The following is a 12,173-nucleotide window of genomic DNA, read 5'->3' on the forward strand; positions in this document are numbered from 1 at the left end:
GAGTTCGAGCTGCAGGTCCTGTTTATGGATGGCCTCTGCCGGGGAGAGATCCTGCTGCCAGCTGGCTCTAGGCAGGCGGCGGAGCTACACATGCGACACACAGGGGACGGCACATGTGGGCATGCAACAGACACGGCGCTTCCCCAGGGGGCCGGGGGGGCTCCAGAGCCTACCTGGAATGTGGAAATGCTTGGGTGCTTGGTATGAGGTTGGAGTAGAAGACCTCACATCTAACTGGCTATAGTAGGGGGAGCTGCGCCCGCTTTCTGTGCCTATGTGGTGCCGAGCAGAAGCAGCCATAAGTGACCAAGAGAGAGAGAATGAGAGGCAGAAGAAAATGGGCGTTAAAGGCAGTGGTGTTAGATGAGTGGGGCACGGCCCACATGGCGGTGGGGATGGGGATGTGTGCCAGGCTGCGGACCAGGGTGAGGTGTGCCAGGGCGGGGGGGGATTTCCTGCACCCCCAAACGAAGGCGGTATGCAGAGGGAGCCCTGCGGTGGGTGATGTTAGGTCAGGACCTTGGTGGTGCGGCACAGGGGAAGCGTGGGGAGGCAGCACTTCCGGACACACCAGCCTCGTCTTCTCCCGTCCACTTCTCCCTGGCTCCCAAGGCCAGGAGACCAAGCACACCATACTCTGCTTACTACCCTGCTACTCTCCAGGGTGCACGCGTGCATGCACAGGGCCCTTCCTTGCAGCCCTTACAGCACAAGCACCCCCGTGCATGCTCTCTGCAGCTACCAAGAAAGCAGAGGGAGCTTATTTCTTTAGGCTTTGCTGGATCTTGGGGACCACCATCCTCCCAGCCAGTTCTCCATGAACCCCGGCTCAGGTCTGAGCCCCCTTGGACTCTCCTTGGAGGGGAGAACTGGAGGATGCACACAGTGGAGCTGGTTGCTGCCAGCCCCCAAGGGACCCCACCACTCCTGAGTCCTTGTCCCAGCCTGCTTGACAGGGGTGGACCACCAAGGTCCCCTGAGAGAAGCAGGGGTTGACCCCTGCTCTGTGTGGGGGTCTGAGCATGGCCCAGCCTGGGCTCAAAGCCAAAATCCTCACCTGAGCGGTAGAAGTGGTGGGGGGACCTCGGGATGGTGGGGGACATGCCCTGCCGGCTGTAGGTGGGCGAGTCAATGTAGCCAGGGCTGGAGGCTCGCCTCTGCCTCATGTCAAAGCTCTCATAGATGTCCTGGAGATGGAGAGAAGCAGGGGTTAGAGATGACGGGATGAGCGAGGGAGGCAGGCCATTGCAGGGAGGCACCCTGTGGCCGAGGATGCTGGCATGCACGTGTGTCCTGTGTGGGCTGCAGGACGTCCCCAGGCTGCTCTGCCCCCCTGCCACCAAAACATGGGCAGTAGAGCCCAGAGGCTGGGCAGGAGCAGCCCTAAGGGATGGGTTCCCCCTGTCCCCCCACCTTGGGCCAGCACTCAGCAGGGGACATCGAGCGGTGTCCCAGCTGTGTCAGACCCCGTAGTGCCATTACCTGCGAGTACGGGGAGAGGGTCCCCAGGGACTGGAGGCAGCGGGAGACAGAGAGGCGAGACAAAGAGAGACAGCACATGAGTAACAGAAGTGGTGATAACAGGGCCACACAGCGGCTCATTTTCTCCATGTCACACTGAGAACAGACTCGTTGCACTGCTGGTGGTCTGTCCCTGTGCCCCAGCGGGATGCGAACCCACACCATGCCCTCCTGCTCATGGCTGCCATGGAGAATTCCCTTCCACCTCACTGAGGGTGACCTCTGCTCCCTTGGGGACAGGACCCCCCCCTTGTCCTGCCTCCCCGCAGGGCTCCTGGAGAACCAGGTGAAGCCCCACACCATGTCCCCAGACTGGGGTCTGGCTCTTGGCACATCTGGGCTCTCAGTACCTCCCCATAGCTGTATCTCTCCAGCGTCTCATCCGACGTGTATCTGTGATAGGGCTCATATGAAATGAGGTCAGGACGCTGCACTTCATAGATGGCTTTAATCTTGGGAAGAGCTGCCAGGTCTTTGTAATTAAGGATCTCATTATCCACTTTAGCCTAGGGAGAGGGAAAGACAGAGACAGAGATGGAAAGGGAGAGAAGAAGAGGGAAGGGGAGGCTGGAGCACACAGAGCAGAACTGGGACAAGTGCAGAGCCCCAGCTCCACCACAGCAGAGGCGAGAGGCAAACAGAGGTACCCAAGAGGCAGCAGGAGGATGGGGCAGAGGAGCTGGGATGAGGGGACAGTGGGACAGCGTCCTTCTGGGTGCTCCACTTTGTGTCAGTGGGGTAAGGGGACATGACTCATCCATGCTGTCCACAGACATGGGGCTGGGAACTGTCTCCCCCTCCCTGAGTCACCCCAAATCCACGGTCACAGTGCTGCCCCATGGGGATGAGGGCAGAGATGTACTTACACAGATGACTCTGTTAGGGGAGCCGATGCTAGACCCAGGGGGCGAGATGGAGGTTTCTGACGTCCTTCTGTGCTGTGGGGGCAGAAGAGCAAGGGCAAGTGAGAGCCCAGGCGGTGCCCAGCCCAGGAAGGGCAGCGGAGGCAGTGAGTAGTGCTCGTGCTGGGGCTGAGCCTTCCTGCAGGGGCATCCCCCACCTGCTACCCACGACCCTATCAGGGGATGTGGGGCCGGCGAGGGGCTGCTGTGCCTAACGCTGTCCCCCTGACAGTGGGGACAGGGCTCACACAGGCTCAGGAACCACTCTGGGCTGGGACACGTCAGCACCAGGGACAAGGACTCAAGGGTGGCATCGCCTGGGACATGCCACCTCTGGGAGAGACCCCTCGCCCTGCCACCTACCTTCAGCTTCTTCTCTGCTCGGGCCGCCTGTTTGCAGATGGGGTGCCACACTTCAGAGCCTGAAGTGCAAAGGGAAAGTGTTTGAGCTCCGTGCACGGCCTGCACCCCCAGTTAGAGATTGTCCTGTCCTGTCCCTGTGTGCCCCAAGCCATGCCATCTCCAACACTGTCCCAGAGTGCTCTGTCCCCCAGGGGGACATGTCTGTGCTCCCCCCAGCTGCACTGAGCAAGAGGTGCACTGATGCACAAGCTGCACTGGTGCTAGAGGTGTGCAAGTCCTGCACACTGCAGGGACAGCTTCTGGGTGTGGCTGTGCCCCAGGGGGACACCCAAGCACGCTGTCCCTGCTGCCCACAATGGGGGCTTTCCTGGGACCCCCACCCTGGCTCTCACTGTGCACAATAGCCCCTTCACCACCCATGTGGCAATCAGTGATTTGGAATGATGGGCAAGCACAGGTTATGGAGAGGAACCAAACCCTGCACAAGAACCAGCCCCTAAGGTGGCTGCAGGCAGGGATGAGCTGCTCTGACACCAAGCCAGTGGCCATGCTGAGTGAGAGCCTCACCCCTGCGGTGCTGCTCTTGATGTAACCTGGGCAATGGGCAGACAGGGCGGATGGGATGGGGCCCTGGGCCACCTCCCCTGGACCAGGCAGTGTCCCTTGCCAGCACAGTGGGGTTCCTACCTGTGAGGTACATCTCCTCGCCTTCTGTGAACATCTGGTGGCAGCGCACGCACCTGGCGCAGGTGGGGTGGTAGTGCTTCCCTCCCGCCTGCAAGGGGAAAGGGCCCTGAGCAAGGCAGGACGTGGTGGAAGCCAGAAACAGCCCCAGGCTGACAGGTCTGGGGCCAGACTGGGAGCTCAGAACCAGAGGCTAGCAGAGCCGGGGGGTCCCAAAGCTGAGCCAGAGTTGGGCTGCTCCCTCTGCTTCCAGGAGTTTAATTGGTAGCTTGCCTCCACTCCTAGCATTTCAGTTATAGGCTCGTTTTCTGGGCTCTTGAGCTGGGAGGCAGGAACCAGTTTGGGGCTAGGAGGAGGTGGAGCACAGCCCCAAAGGACATTTTACTCCTGCAGTAACCGAAGAGAGGGTGGAGGATAATTTAGGGTGGCAGAGGGAAGATGAGGCTCTGGCTGACAGAGGGAATGGTGATGATGGAGCTGGAAACAGTTGGAAATAGGGAGGATCAATACGAAAATCTGCTGTAAAGATTACTGAGAGCAGCCACCAGGAAAGTGGTGATTGCCCACAAAATCATCAGGGAACTGGTCCCCACAGGGTGTGGATGGCAGCCAGGGGCTTTTCCCCTCTGGTCTATGCCAAAAATGACCAACCATCACATGTGGCAGTGCTGACCAGCGACAGATATAAACATGTGGAAAAGAGACTGAAAAGAACCCAGCTAAATCCCAGCTCCTGAAACACCATGGACTAGCACGCTTGCAGTCCCAGCCCCACATTTCCCAGTGGCTGCAGACATGGGCCCCTGGTAAGGGATATGCTGCAGCAAGGTGAGCTCGGTGCTCTCGGACCCTCTTAGTGTCCCCCTGTGGCTCAGTGTGCTGGCACTAAGGGAAAAAATAACACAAATGCCTTTTCCTATATCGGAAAAGCGCTGCTGATTTGGGTTGGACCAGGCTGGGAGGGAAGCACTGCAGACATGGGGTGCAGGAGTGCCGTGGGGCCAGCTGCTCCCCATCATGCAAACAGACACCCCATGGCCCCAGCACCCACTGCTCCTCTCCAAAACTGTGTGCAAGCCCTGCTTGCTTTATACTGCTTAATATTACAGCTCATAAAGGCTGGAAGAAGCTGCGGGTGGCAGGACCCATTTGTTACCACTTGGAGTCCCTCGCAGCCTCATTAATCATTCACGCCTGACCGTGCAGTTCCAGCCCCTTTGAAAGCCCCCAGGCTGGCAGATAGCACGGGAAGACTTGTTAGGACCTACAATTATGTAAAGGTGCCCTTTCCATCCTGTGCCCTGCCACGGAAGACATTTAAAGCTCTGGTTTCAGGCAGACGCTGAGCAGGGCCAGGAGCGGCGCCAGCTCCCTGGGCTGTGGGGTGCTCACCCGGCATGGCCACCAGGACTCCAGAGCCATGCTGCTCTCAGCTTGGTGACAATGCCTGTGAAAAGGTGGCTCCTCGCCTGGCACCTCACTGCTGCCTGCAGGGACCCTGGTGCCACGGCACATTACTTCCAGCCTGGCAGAATGCTGCGCACAAACAGCACTCCCTGGTGCTGCTGTGAGGTTGTGGCTGCTCGGGGCGTCTCCTGGGATCCAGACAGCATCTGTCTCTCCATGGCCCAGCACAGGCAGAGCTGGCCATCTGTCCCATCGCATATGTAGGGGCAGGAACATCGCACGCTCATCCTAAGCAAATGTGGCTGCACCAGGCAAGGAAAACCCTAAGAGCAGTGCAGTGAGCATCCCAGAGATGGAGGGTGCCAAGAGCCTAGGGTCCCAGCTCCCTCTTACTCCTCTTATCTGCCCTTAAACCCTGTGCCAGAGGGGCAGAGCATCCTGCACACTGTGCTGTTCCTGCTTCCTGCCCCTCAGCACTGCTGGCAGGTGGATGGGATGCAGTGGGTGGCTGAGGATGCTCCAGTCCTGGCCGGGTACTGTCAGGGACCGGACTGCCCCAGGGGAGCTGAGGTTCAAGCTGACAGAGCCTCTGGCTTTACCATGCTAATCTCGGAGGTTTGCTAAGCATGCAGCCCTATGCCAGGCAGCTGCTCCGCAGCAGCTGCTGCAGGGCTGAGCTCATGCTCGCAGCAGCCAGTGTGAAGCACCAAGTCAGCAGAAAGCCTTCCCGGGCAGGGACAGCTCCCTGGGGGAGGATGAGGAGGAAGGTGCTGGTGGGTCCTGGTTCCAGCTTCAGGAGAGGCCCCATGGCAGGTGTAGTGCTCTCAGGCCAGCCCAACCAGGAGGGACCAGAGGGTGAGCACTGCTTGTAGGTGCACCAGGCTGGAGGAGCCCTGGGGCAGCTCCAGCAGGCTCCAGCCCCCTCCTCCAGCTGCTGGCTACACAACTGCTGCTGCTGTAGCCCATAGAGTCTGTGCCTGGCTTGCTGCATAGCCATGGTACCTCTAATTTTGGGATACTACTTCCTGTCGCTGCTGGTTGGGGTGGCAGAGAACCTGGTGCTAGTGCTGCTCAGGGAGCAGTTCCCTCCCACCCTGCTGCACAGAGGGAAAGGGCTCGGGAGTGACTTCCAGCATTGCTGCCTCTCTGTGCCACTACAACAGGACCAGCAGGTCTGAAAACCACAGTGTGTTTTGTTCTGACATCTTTCCCTGCCTCCTACCTCCTGACCCTTTAGATTACACTCAGACCAGATCATACTCCCACCTTCTTCCCACTGCAGATGTTGGGGATAGAAACAGAAAGCAAGCATGTCTGAACCCCCACCCCCAGGAGCAGGACTGAAGGAAGGACCAGCCCCAAAAGGCCTCCCTTTCCCCCAAAAAACTACAACCTCCACCCGCCTGGCTGCTCCCAACCTTACAGTTCTACAATCACCCCAAACCTGCACCATGGCCACCTGCACCAATTGGATCCCTGCATGCTGGAGCAGCTCCTGCTGGCCAGGATGCTGAGCAAAAGCAAAACCTCCCCCAGATCTGTCCCAGGGCAGGGGCCCTGCTCTGGTGGCAGCCCTGGGGGTTGCACGGGGAGGCTGCCTGCAGGAAGGGCACTGCAGTCCGCCACACGGCCGTGCTGGATGTGTTTCCAAGGCAACTGGCAGGCTGCTTGCCGGGATGCGCTCGGCAGGCTGGGAATGCTCTGGAGCTGGGCATGGTGGCAGCTGGTTAGGGCTGGTGTCCCCAAGGCTGGGGCTCTGGGCACGTCTCAGCACAGCCAACTCACCACTGGGGGTGCTTAGGGGGCTCGGGAACCTGAGCCACCTCTCCAACGGTGTGCAGCATGGTGCTGCTCCTCCTCCAGCCCTGGCTCCTTCTCCTCCCACTGCCACCCTCCAGACAAGGTGCTCCTCGGACCGTGCCCACACCCCTGCTGTAGGGACAGCCTTGGCCCTGAGGGAGGGATGCTGTGACAAGGGTGATGGGTGGGATGCACACAGCCCCCATTACAGGGCAGGACAAGTGGCCATGGCCCCGAGACTCACCTCTAGGACCCTGCCGCTGATGTACCGGTCACAGGTCTCGCATTTGATGCCGAACTGGGCATGGTAGTCAGACTCGCAGTACGGGACTCCGTCCCTTCAGGACAGGGAGGAGAGCGGGGTGAGGCAAGCAAGCTGGGCTGGGCACCACCTGTAGCACTGCCAAAATCCCACCAACCCAAACCCCAGGAGCCTCCTGCCCATGGGGCACTTGTTTGCTGCCTGCCTGTGGAGCCTAATCCTGGCTGGAGAGGGCACTCTGGGCACCAGCCCTTGGCTTCTCCATCCACCTCCTGCCCAGATTTGTCTTACTGCCTTCCCCCACCTCCTGCTCTCTGTGTATTCAAGGACAAACTCAGCACTGCCTTATGCTGTTTTGCCTTTGGTGCCTCTCCTGGAGAGCAGCTCAGACACCAAACCACCCCCTCCCCACGGCCAGGTGCCCAGTCTCCCAGAGCTGCAGCCCCAGCAGCGGGGGATGGCCCTGCCAAGCCCAGCCAGCGGCACTTACTTGCTGATGTACTCCCCGGTGAGGATGATCCCACATGTTTGGCACTTGAAGCAGCTGACGTGCCACTGCTTCTCCAGTGCCAGGAGGGACTGACCTTGCTTGATCTCCTCCTTGCAGCCTGCGCAGTCTGGGGGTGGGCGAGAAGAAGGGGGACGCATGAAAATACTGCTGCCCCGTGGGAATTCTTTCTTTACCACTGATGGGAAGATGCCACCCTCCTGCCCATTCCCACAGGGAGCCAGGAGGAAAGCCACCTGCTGGAGCTGGGACCAGCTTGGCACAGAGCCAGGGCTCCCTGGTGACCAGTCCCTGGGGGCTCCCTGAGGGGCAGGGGCAGCGGGAAGCCCCTGGCAGCGAGTGGAGCAGAGGAAGGGCTGTGCTCTCCAGCAGCCACATCCGGCCCTGCTGCAGTGTTTATGAGACTCCCTTCCTTTGTTGCTTCCCTTGGCTCCTGCCAAGGCTGGGAGCAGGAAGCACATGGGCCTTGGACCCCTGACCTTGGCTCCTCATCCTCTTCTTCCCTGTGCAGCAGGTTCGATGGCTGGACAGGGTTTCTCCTTAACCCCCTCCCTGCTGTCCTCCTTCCTGCAGTGCTGTGGAGGCACAGCAGCACCACACAAGCAGGCAGGGCTTCCCACTCAGCCCAGCCTCCAGCAGCTCTGCACCCAGCCCTTGCCCACTGAGCAAGGCTGGGGGGATTTTTGACCATCCAAGGCCCTGGCCAAAAGCAAAAAAAAAGCAGTTGCATCAGCTTGGATGAATCAGGATCCAGCTCTTCTCGCACGCAAGTGCTGCTCGCCTAGTTCTTGAGTTGCTCCCAGTGCTGGGCTGCAGGGAGAGGCACAGCATCCTTCCTCCGGGGAGGTCCTTGCCACTGAGGGCACCAGCAGCCTCAAGTGCCACCCCTGCAGGGTGGCAGTGCTAGGGCCACCAGGGGAAACACAGCAGGAGGGAAGCCAGGACAGCACCATGCGCTTGGCTGCTGACACTGGATAAAGTGTGGTGCCCTCGGGTAACCTTGCTGTGCACACCAGGGAGGAGCTGGAAGGGGATGGGAAGGAAGGAAGACGGCATTAGGCAGAGCCTGTGGTTGCCCTTCCCCTTCCTGCTGCCCTATGGAAGGCAGCAGGTGCTGTGGGCTGGCCACAGCATGCCCCAAGCAGCTCAGCTGCTTGGCTTAGGGTGGCGATGAGGACACGGAAGCCCTGTCATCAGGCTGAGGCTCACAGAACCAGCCACATCCCCAGATCAGGCAAGCTCATGGTGACACCTGGCCAAACCCACCCAAAACATTGCTCTTGCTGTGATTTAGGTTGGGATCATCAGCACAGGCAATGAGCCTGAGAAATGTTCCTCAGTTGGTGGAGGCAGCGAGCAATGGCAGCCCTTGGGCAGCTGGTTGAGCCTCTGGCACAGGGACGGGGTGACAGCACCCACCCAGGTCACAAACAGGCCAAGGGAGTGACCGAAACCAGTGGTGACCCTCAGCCCTGGGTGGAGACCAGGACTGCCCTGCTCCTCCTCCAAAACCTGTGAGCACTCGTGCAGGGCTGCACGCCAGCCCCAAAACCCTTCCCATCACCTCCCCGAGCACCGGCACGGGCAGCTCTGCCCAGCACCAGCCTGGGGCAAAAGGCACAGCTGTAAGCATGGGGGGACCCAAGGGATGGGCTTAGAAAAAGGATTTCAGGGGGAGCATGAACAGCCCTGCTAGCCCCAAGGAGTAGGGTCTGCAGGAGCTCCCGTGGTCTCTCCTTGCAGGCATCGCATAACACCTGTGTAACTTACGGCTGGGTCCGTGGATCTTGATGGGTTTGGTGCTGATGAGTGTGTGGGAGCAGTTTTGGCAGACACAGTCCTTCCCGCTGAACGTGACCTTGTCTCCAATGGGGAACGGCTTCCTGTGGCCAAGGAGAAGGGGGGACATGGGAGCCGTGTGCTCAGCCCCCAGCTGCAGGTGAGGGCAGGCAGCGAGCTGGGCACTGAGGCAGCTCTCCAGGTTGGACCACCCCATAACCTCCCAAGGATTTCCACCAAGAAAACCAGGTGCCTGCTGAGGTGCACCCACCAATGCACTCTCTCTGTCCCCTGGTGCCAGCAGGGGCTCACCTGCAGGTGCTGCAGACGAAGCACTTGGGGTGGTAGGTCCTGCCCAGCGCCGAGATGACCTCTCCGGTGATGAAGTCCCCACAGCTGTCGCAGCGGGTGCCATAGAGCTGCTGGTAGTCATGGGTGCAGATGTACTCCTGATTCTTAAAGAAGAAGCCAGACTGGGCCAGGTCACAGCCACACACTGCAGGGGGAGGACACGCACCTGTCAGGAGGCAGGGGGTGGCTGCACCCCCCTGGCTCAGCCCTGGGACCCTGCTGGGTTTTCCCAGCCCCATTGGGCAGGCCAAGGTGAATCCTTTCCCTGCTGCTGCCCCAGCAGGGCTCTCAGGGCATGTGAAAGATGCAGGTGTCTGCAGGCATCTCAGAGGGTTCGGTTTCCCTGCCCACCAGGCCCACCAGGACCTCCCCCAGCACCACAAGATGTCAGTGTTGGGCTGCAGCAGGGTGCAGGATGGGGCTGCTGGGGAGGCATATAGCCCCGCTGAGGAGGCATCCAGCCCCCTACTTCCTTCCCAGCAGCAGGAGCTGTGGGTGGTGCACAGCCTAGAATGATGCACAGAGACATGACAAGCCCTGGTCCTCAGTGTCATTCCCCTCCTGCATCTTCTCCACCTACAGGGAGACCTTGAGAGCATCCAACCCTGTAAGGCACCTCAGGAACAGCACAGACATGGGCTTCAGGGGCCTGTGCATGATGCCCATCACCTCTCCTGCAAGGTGATGGGGTGCAGCAGGGGGACCAACTGAGCACCTGCTGGCACAGCCCAGCTCCCTGCTTTACCCAAGGCAAGAAAACCCGAGGCAGGATCATGCCTGGCTGGCTGTGGGGCTCAGAGTGCATCCCCACAGGCTGCCCTGGTTCCTGTGGACGTGGTGGGGACAAGCCTTGGGGCTGTCATGGGAGCTGGCAGCAGCGAGCCTGAGGTGGCATGGGTAAGAGCTGAGAGGGAAGGTGAGACAGGAGGATTTCCTCTCGTTATTTATTCCCTTTCACTTGGAAAGCAGGCAGCAAGCTCTGCCAAGATCTCCAGCCGGCTCAGTCCCCTTTGAAGCCAGCAGCTGCCCGAGCACCTTGTTGGGGGGGGAGCAGCCTTTGCTCCTCGCAGACACCAACACTGAGGACGGTCACTGAAGGATACAGCAGCCCCCAGCCACATGTGCAGCTCCCAGGGAGTGACAGCACCCAGGTCTCCAGCACCCCTGTACTCAGCCTGGCATCCTTCAGGGACACGGGCAGCCTGGTGCCATCACGCCCTGCCCTGTCCTACCTTGGCAGGTGAAGCAGCGGATGTGGAAGTGGTTGTTCTGCACGCGCACCACCTCGCCCTTGCAGGTGTCCCCGCAGCGGTAGCACTGGATGACGGAGGAGCCACTCCTGGGGGTGTAGGGGCTTTGCTGGTAGGGAACTGCTGGCAGAAAGGAGGGAGGGAAAAACAAGAGAGAAGGGGTCTGTTACCATTTGGGATGCAGACTGGCTGGGCATCACGGCACCGACAGCCCCGCTGCAGGCGGACATTAGGCAATGCTGAAGCTAAAGAGCAGCCAAAACCATGCTGGTCCCTGTTGGCCGTGACCTGGGTGCACATCCCTGCCCAGGTTTGGGATTCCCTGTCCCCACAGAACTGCAGCCACCCACATGTGACTCACAGGCCTGCATCCCAAGTGCTGCTTCTTGAAGGTCCCTTTCAGGGTGCACATGCAGAAGGGGTCCAGTTCCTCTCCTGGGGATGCTCCAGGAGGCTCCCCTCAAACATACAGGTGCCTGGGGGTGCAGGGCAAGGAGAGCAGCACCCCGAGAGTCAGCCCCTCACTGGAGCACAGTGCAAGCACTTGGCCCTGCTCACTGTCCCTAAACAACTGCGTCACCTGTGCCATAGCCCCCAAAGCTGTGCACAGCTCCCCAATGCTCTCCTGTCTGCAAAGTAGGTGCAGAAGAAGCATGCAGGGACTGGCCACCCTCAGACTACCCTGCTTGGCTCGGCTCCACCAGCCCTGGCTTGCTGTTGACCTGCTCATTTGGCAGCAGCATGGGAAGGAACTGTTAGCTTGTGGAGCTTCCACTTGTTTGTTTGGGAACTTGATGGAGAAGTCGTTTTTCAAGGAACTGTTAAGGATGGCAGCAGCTGAGAGCCTCGGCCCGGGCAGATCTCACCTCCTTGGCCAGCAGCAGCATCCCGGCCCCACCGCTCCTTCCGCAGAGGCACTGGGACGTGTGCAGCCTCTGTGCTCAGCAGGACGGGCACATGGGGACACCGGAGCTCCAGGGAAAGTCATCCGGGTGCTCACCCCACTCCTTGACCCTCCTCCAGCAGCTCTGCAGACCAGTGTGGTGGACGGATGTGCTGCAGCCTCACCCCTGCCCTAGGGGAGGAACGGCGGGGAGCAGAGGTCTTTCTGTTGACTCAGCACACCCCAGACATGCACCGCAAACACTGTGAGGAACAGCCCCTGCTTCTCCTGCTCCACCTGCATGCTGCTCGCAGGAGCTCTAGGCTGTCCCTCACCATGCTAATTGTGGCTGGCACAGACTGAGCAGCAAGGCTTTGTTTGCTGCGAGGTTTCAGAGACGGCCTTGCAATTTGGGCAACCCAGCCATTGAAGGGCAGGGATTTCAAAGGACTGGAGACTTTCT

At 60.1% G+C, this 12,173-nt stretch overlaps 1 protein-coding gene across 16 annotated transcripts in view; it reads right to left on the reverse strand.

The window, feature by feature from the left end:
- LOC118157882 (actin-binding LIM protein 3) overlaps positions 1-12,173 on the reverse strand; it is a 45,639-nt gene that overhangs the window by 6,940 nt on the left and 26,526 nt on the right. For 5 of the 16 annotated variants that reach the window (XM_035312384.1, XM_035312388.1, XM_035312385.1 and 2 more), the window contains exons 2-13: positions 10,810-10,950; positions 9,539-9,722; positions 9,218-9,330; positions 7,430-7,556; positions 6,922-7,015; positions 3,474-3,561; positions 2,787-2,845; positions 2,388-2,459; positions 1,872-2,027; positions 1,483-1,512; positions 1,058-1,187; positions 174-272 (exon numbers count right to left, since the gene is read on the reverse strand). In XM_035312384.1, coding sequence (XP_035168275.1) covers positions 174-272; positions 1,058-1,187; positions 1,483-1,512; positions 1,872-2,027; positions 2,388-2,459; positions 2,787-2,845; positions 3,474-3,561; positions 6,922-7,015; positions 7,430-7,556; positions 9,218-9,330; positions 9,539-9,722; positions 10,810-10,950 — 1,293 coding nt within the window. The remainder of the gene's footprint in view (positions 1-173; positions 273-1,057; positions 1,188-1,482; positions 1,513-1,871; positions 2,028-2,387; positions 2,460-2,786; positions 2,846-3,473; positions 3,562-6,921; positions 7,016-7,429; positions 7,557-9,217; positions 9,331-9,538; positions 9,723-10,809; positions 10,951-12,173) is intronic. The other 11 variants (XM_035312392.1, XM_035312391.1, XM_035312389.1 and 8 more) reach the window with 6 other exon arrangements.

This window comes from Oxyura jamaicensis (assembly GCF_011077185.1).
Source record: "Oxyura jamaicensis isolate SHBP4307 breed ruddy duck chromosome 13 unlocalized genomic scaffold, BPBGC_Ojam_1.0 oxy13_random_OJ106579, whole genome shotgun sequence".
NCBI lineage: Eukaryota > Metazoa > Chordata > Aves > Anseriformes > Anatidae > Oxyura > Oxyura jamaicensis.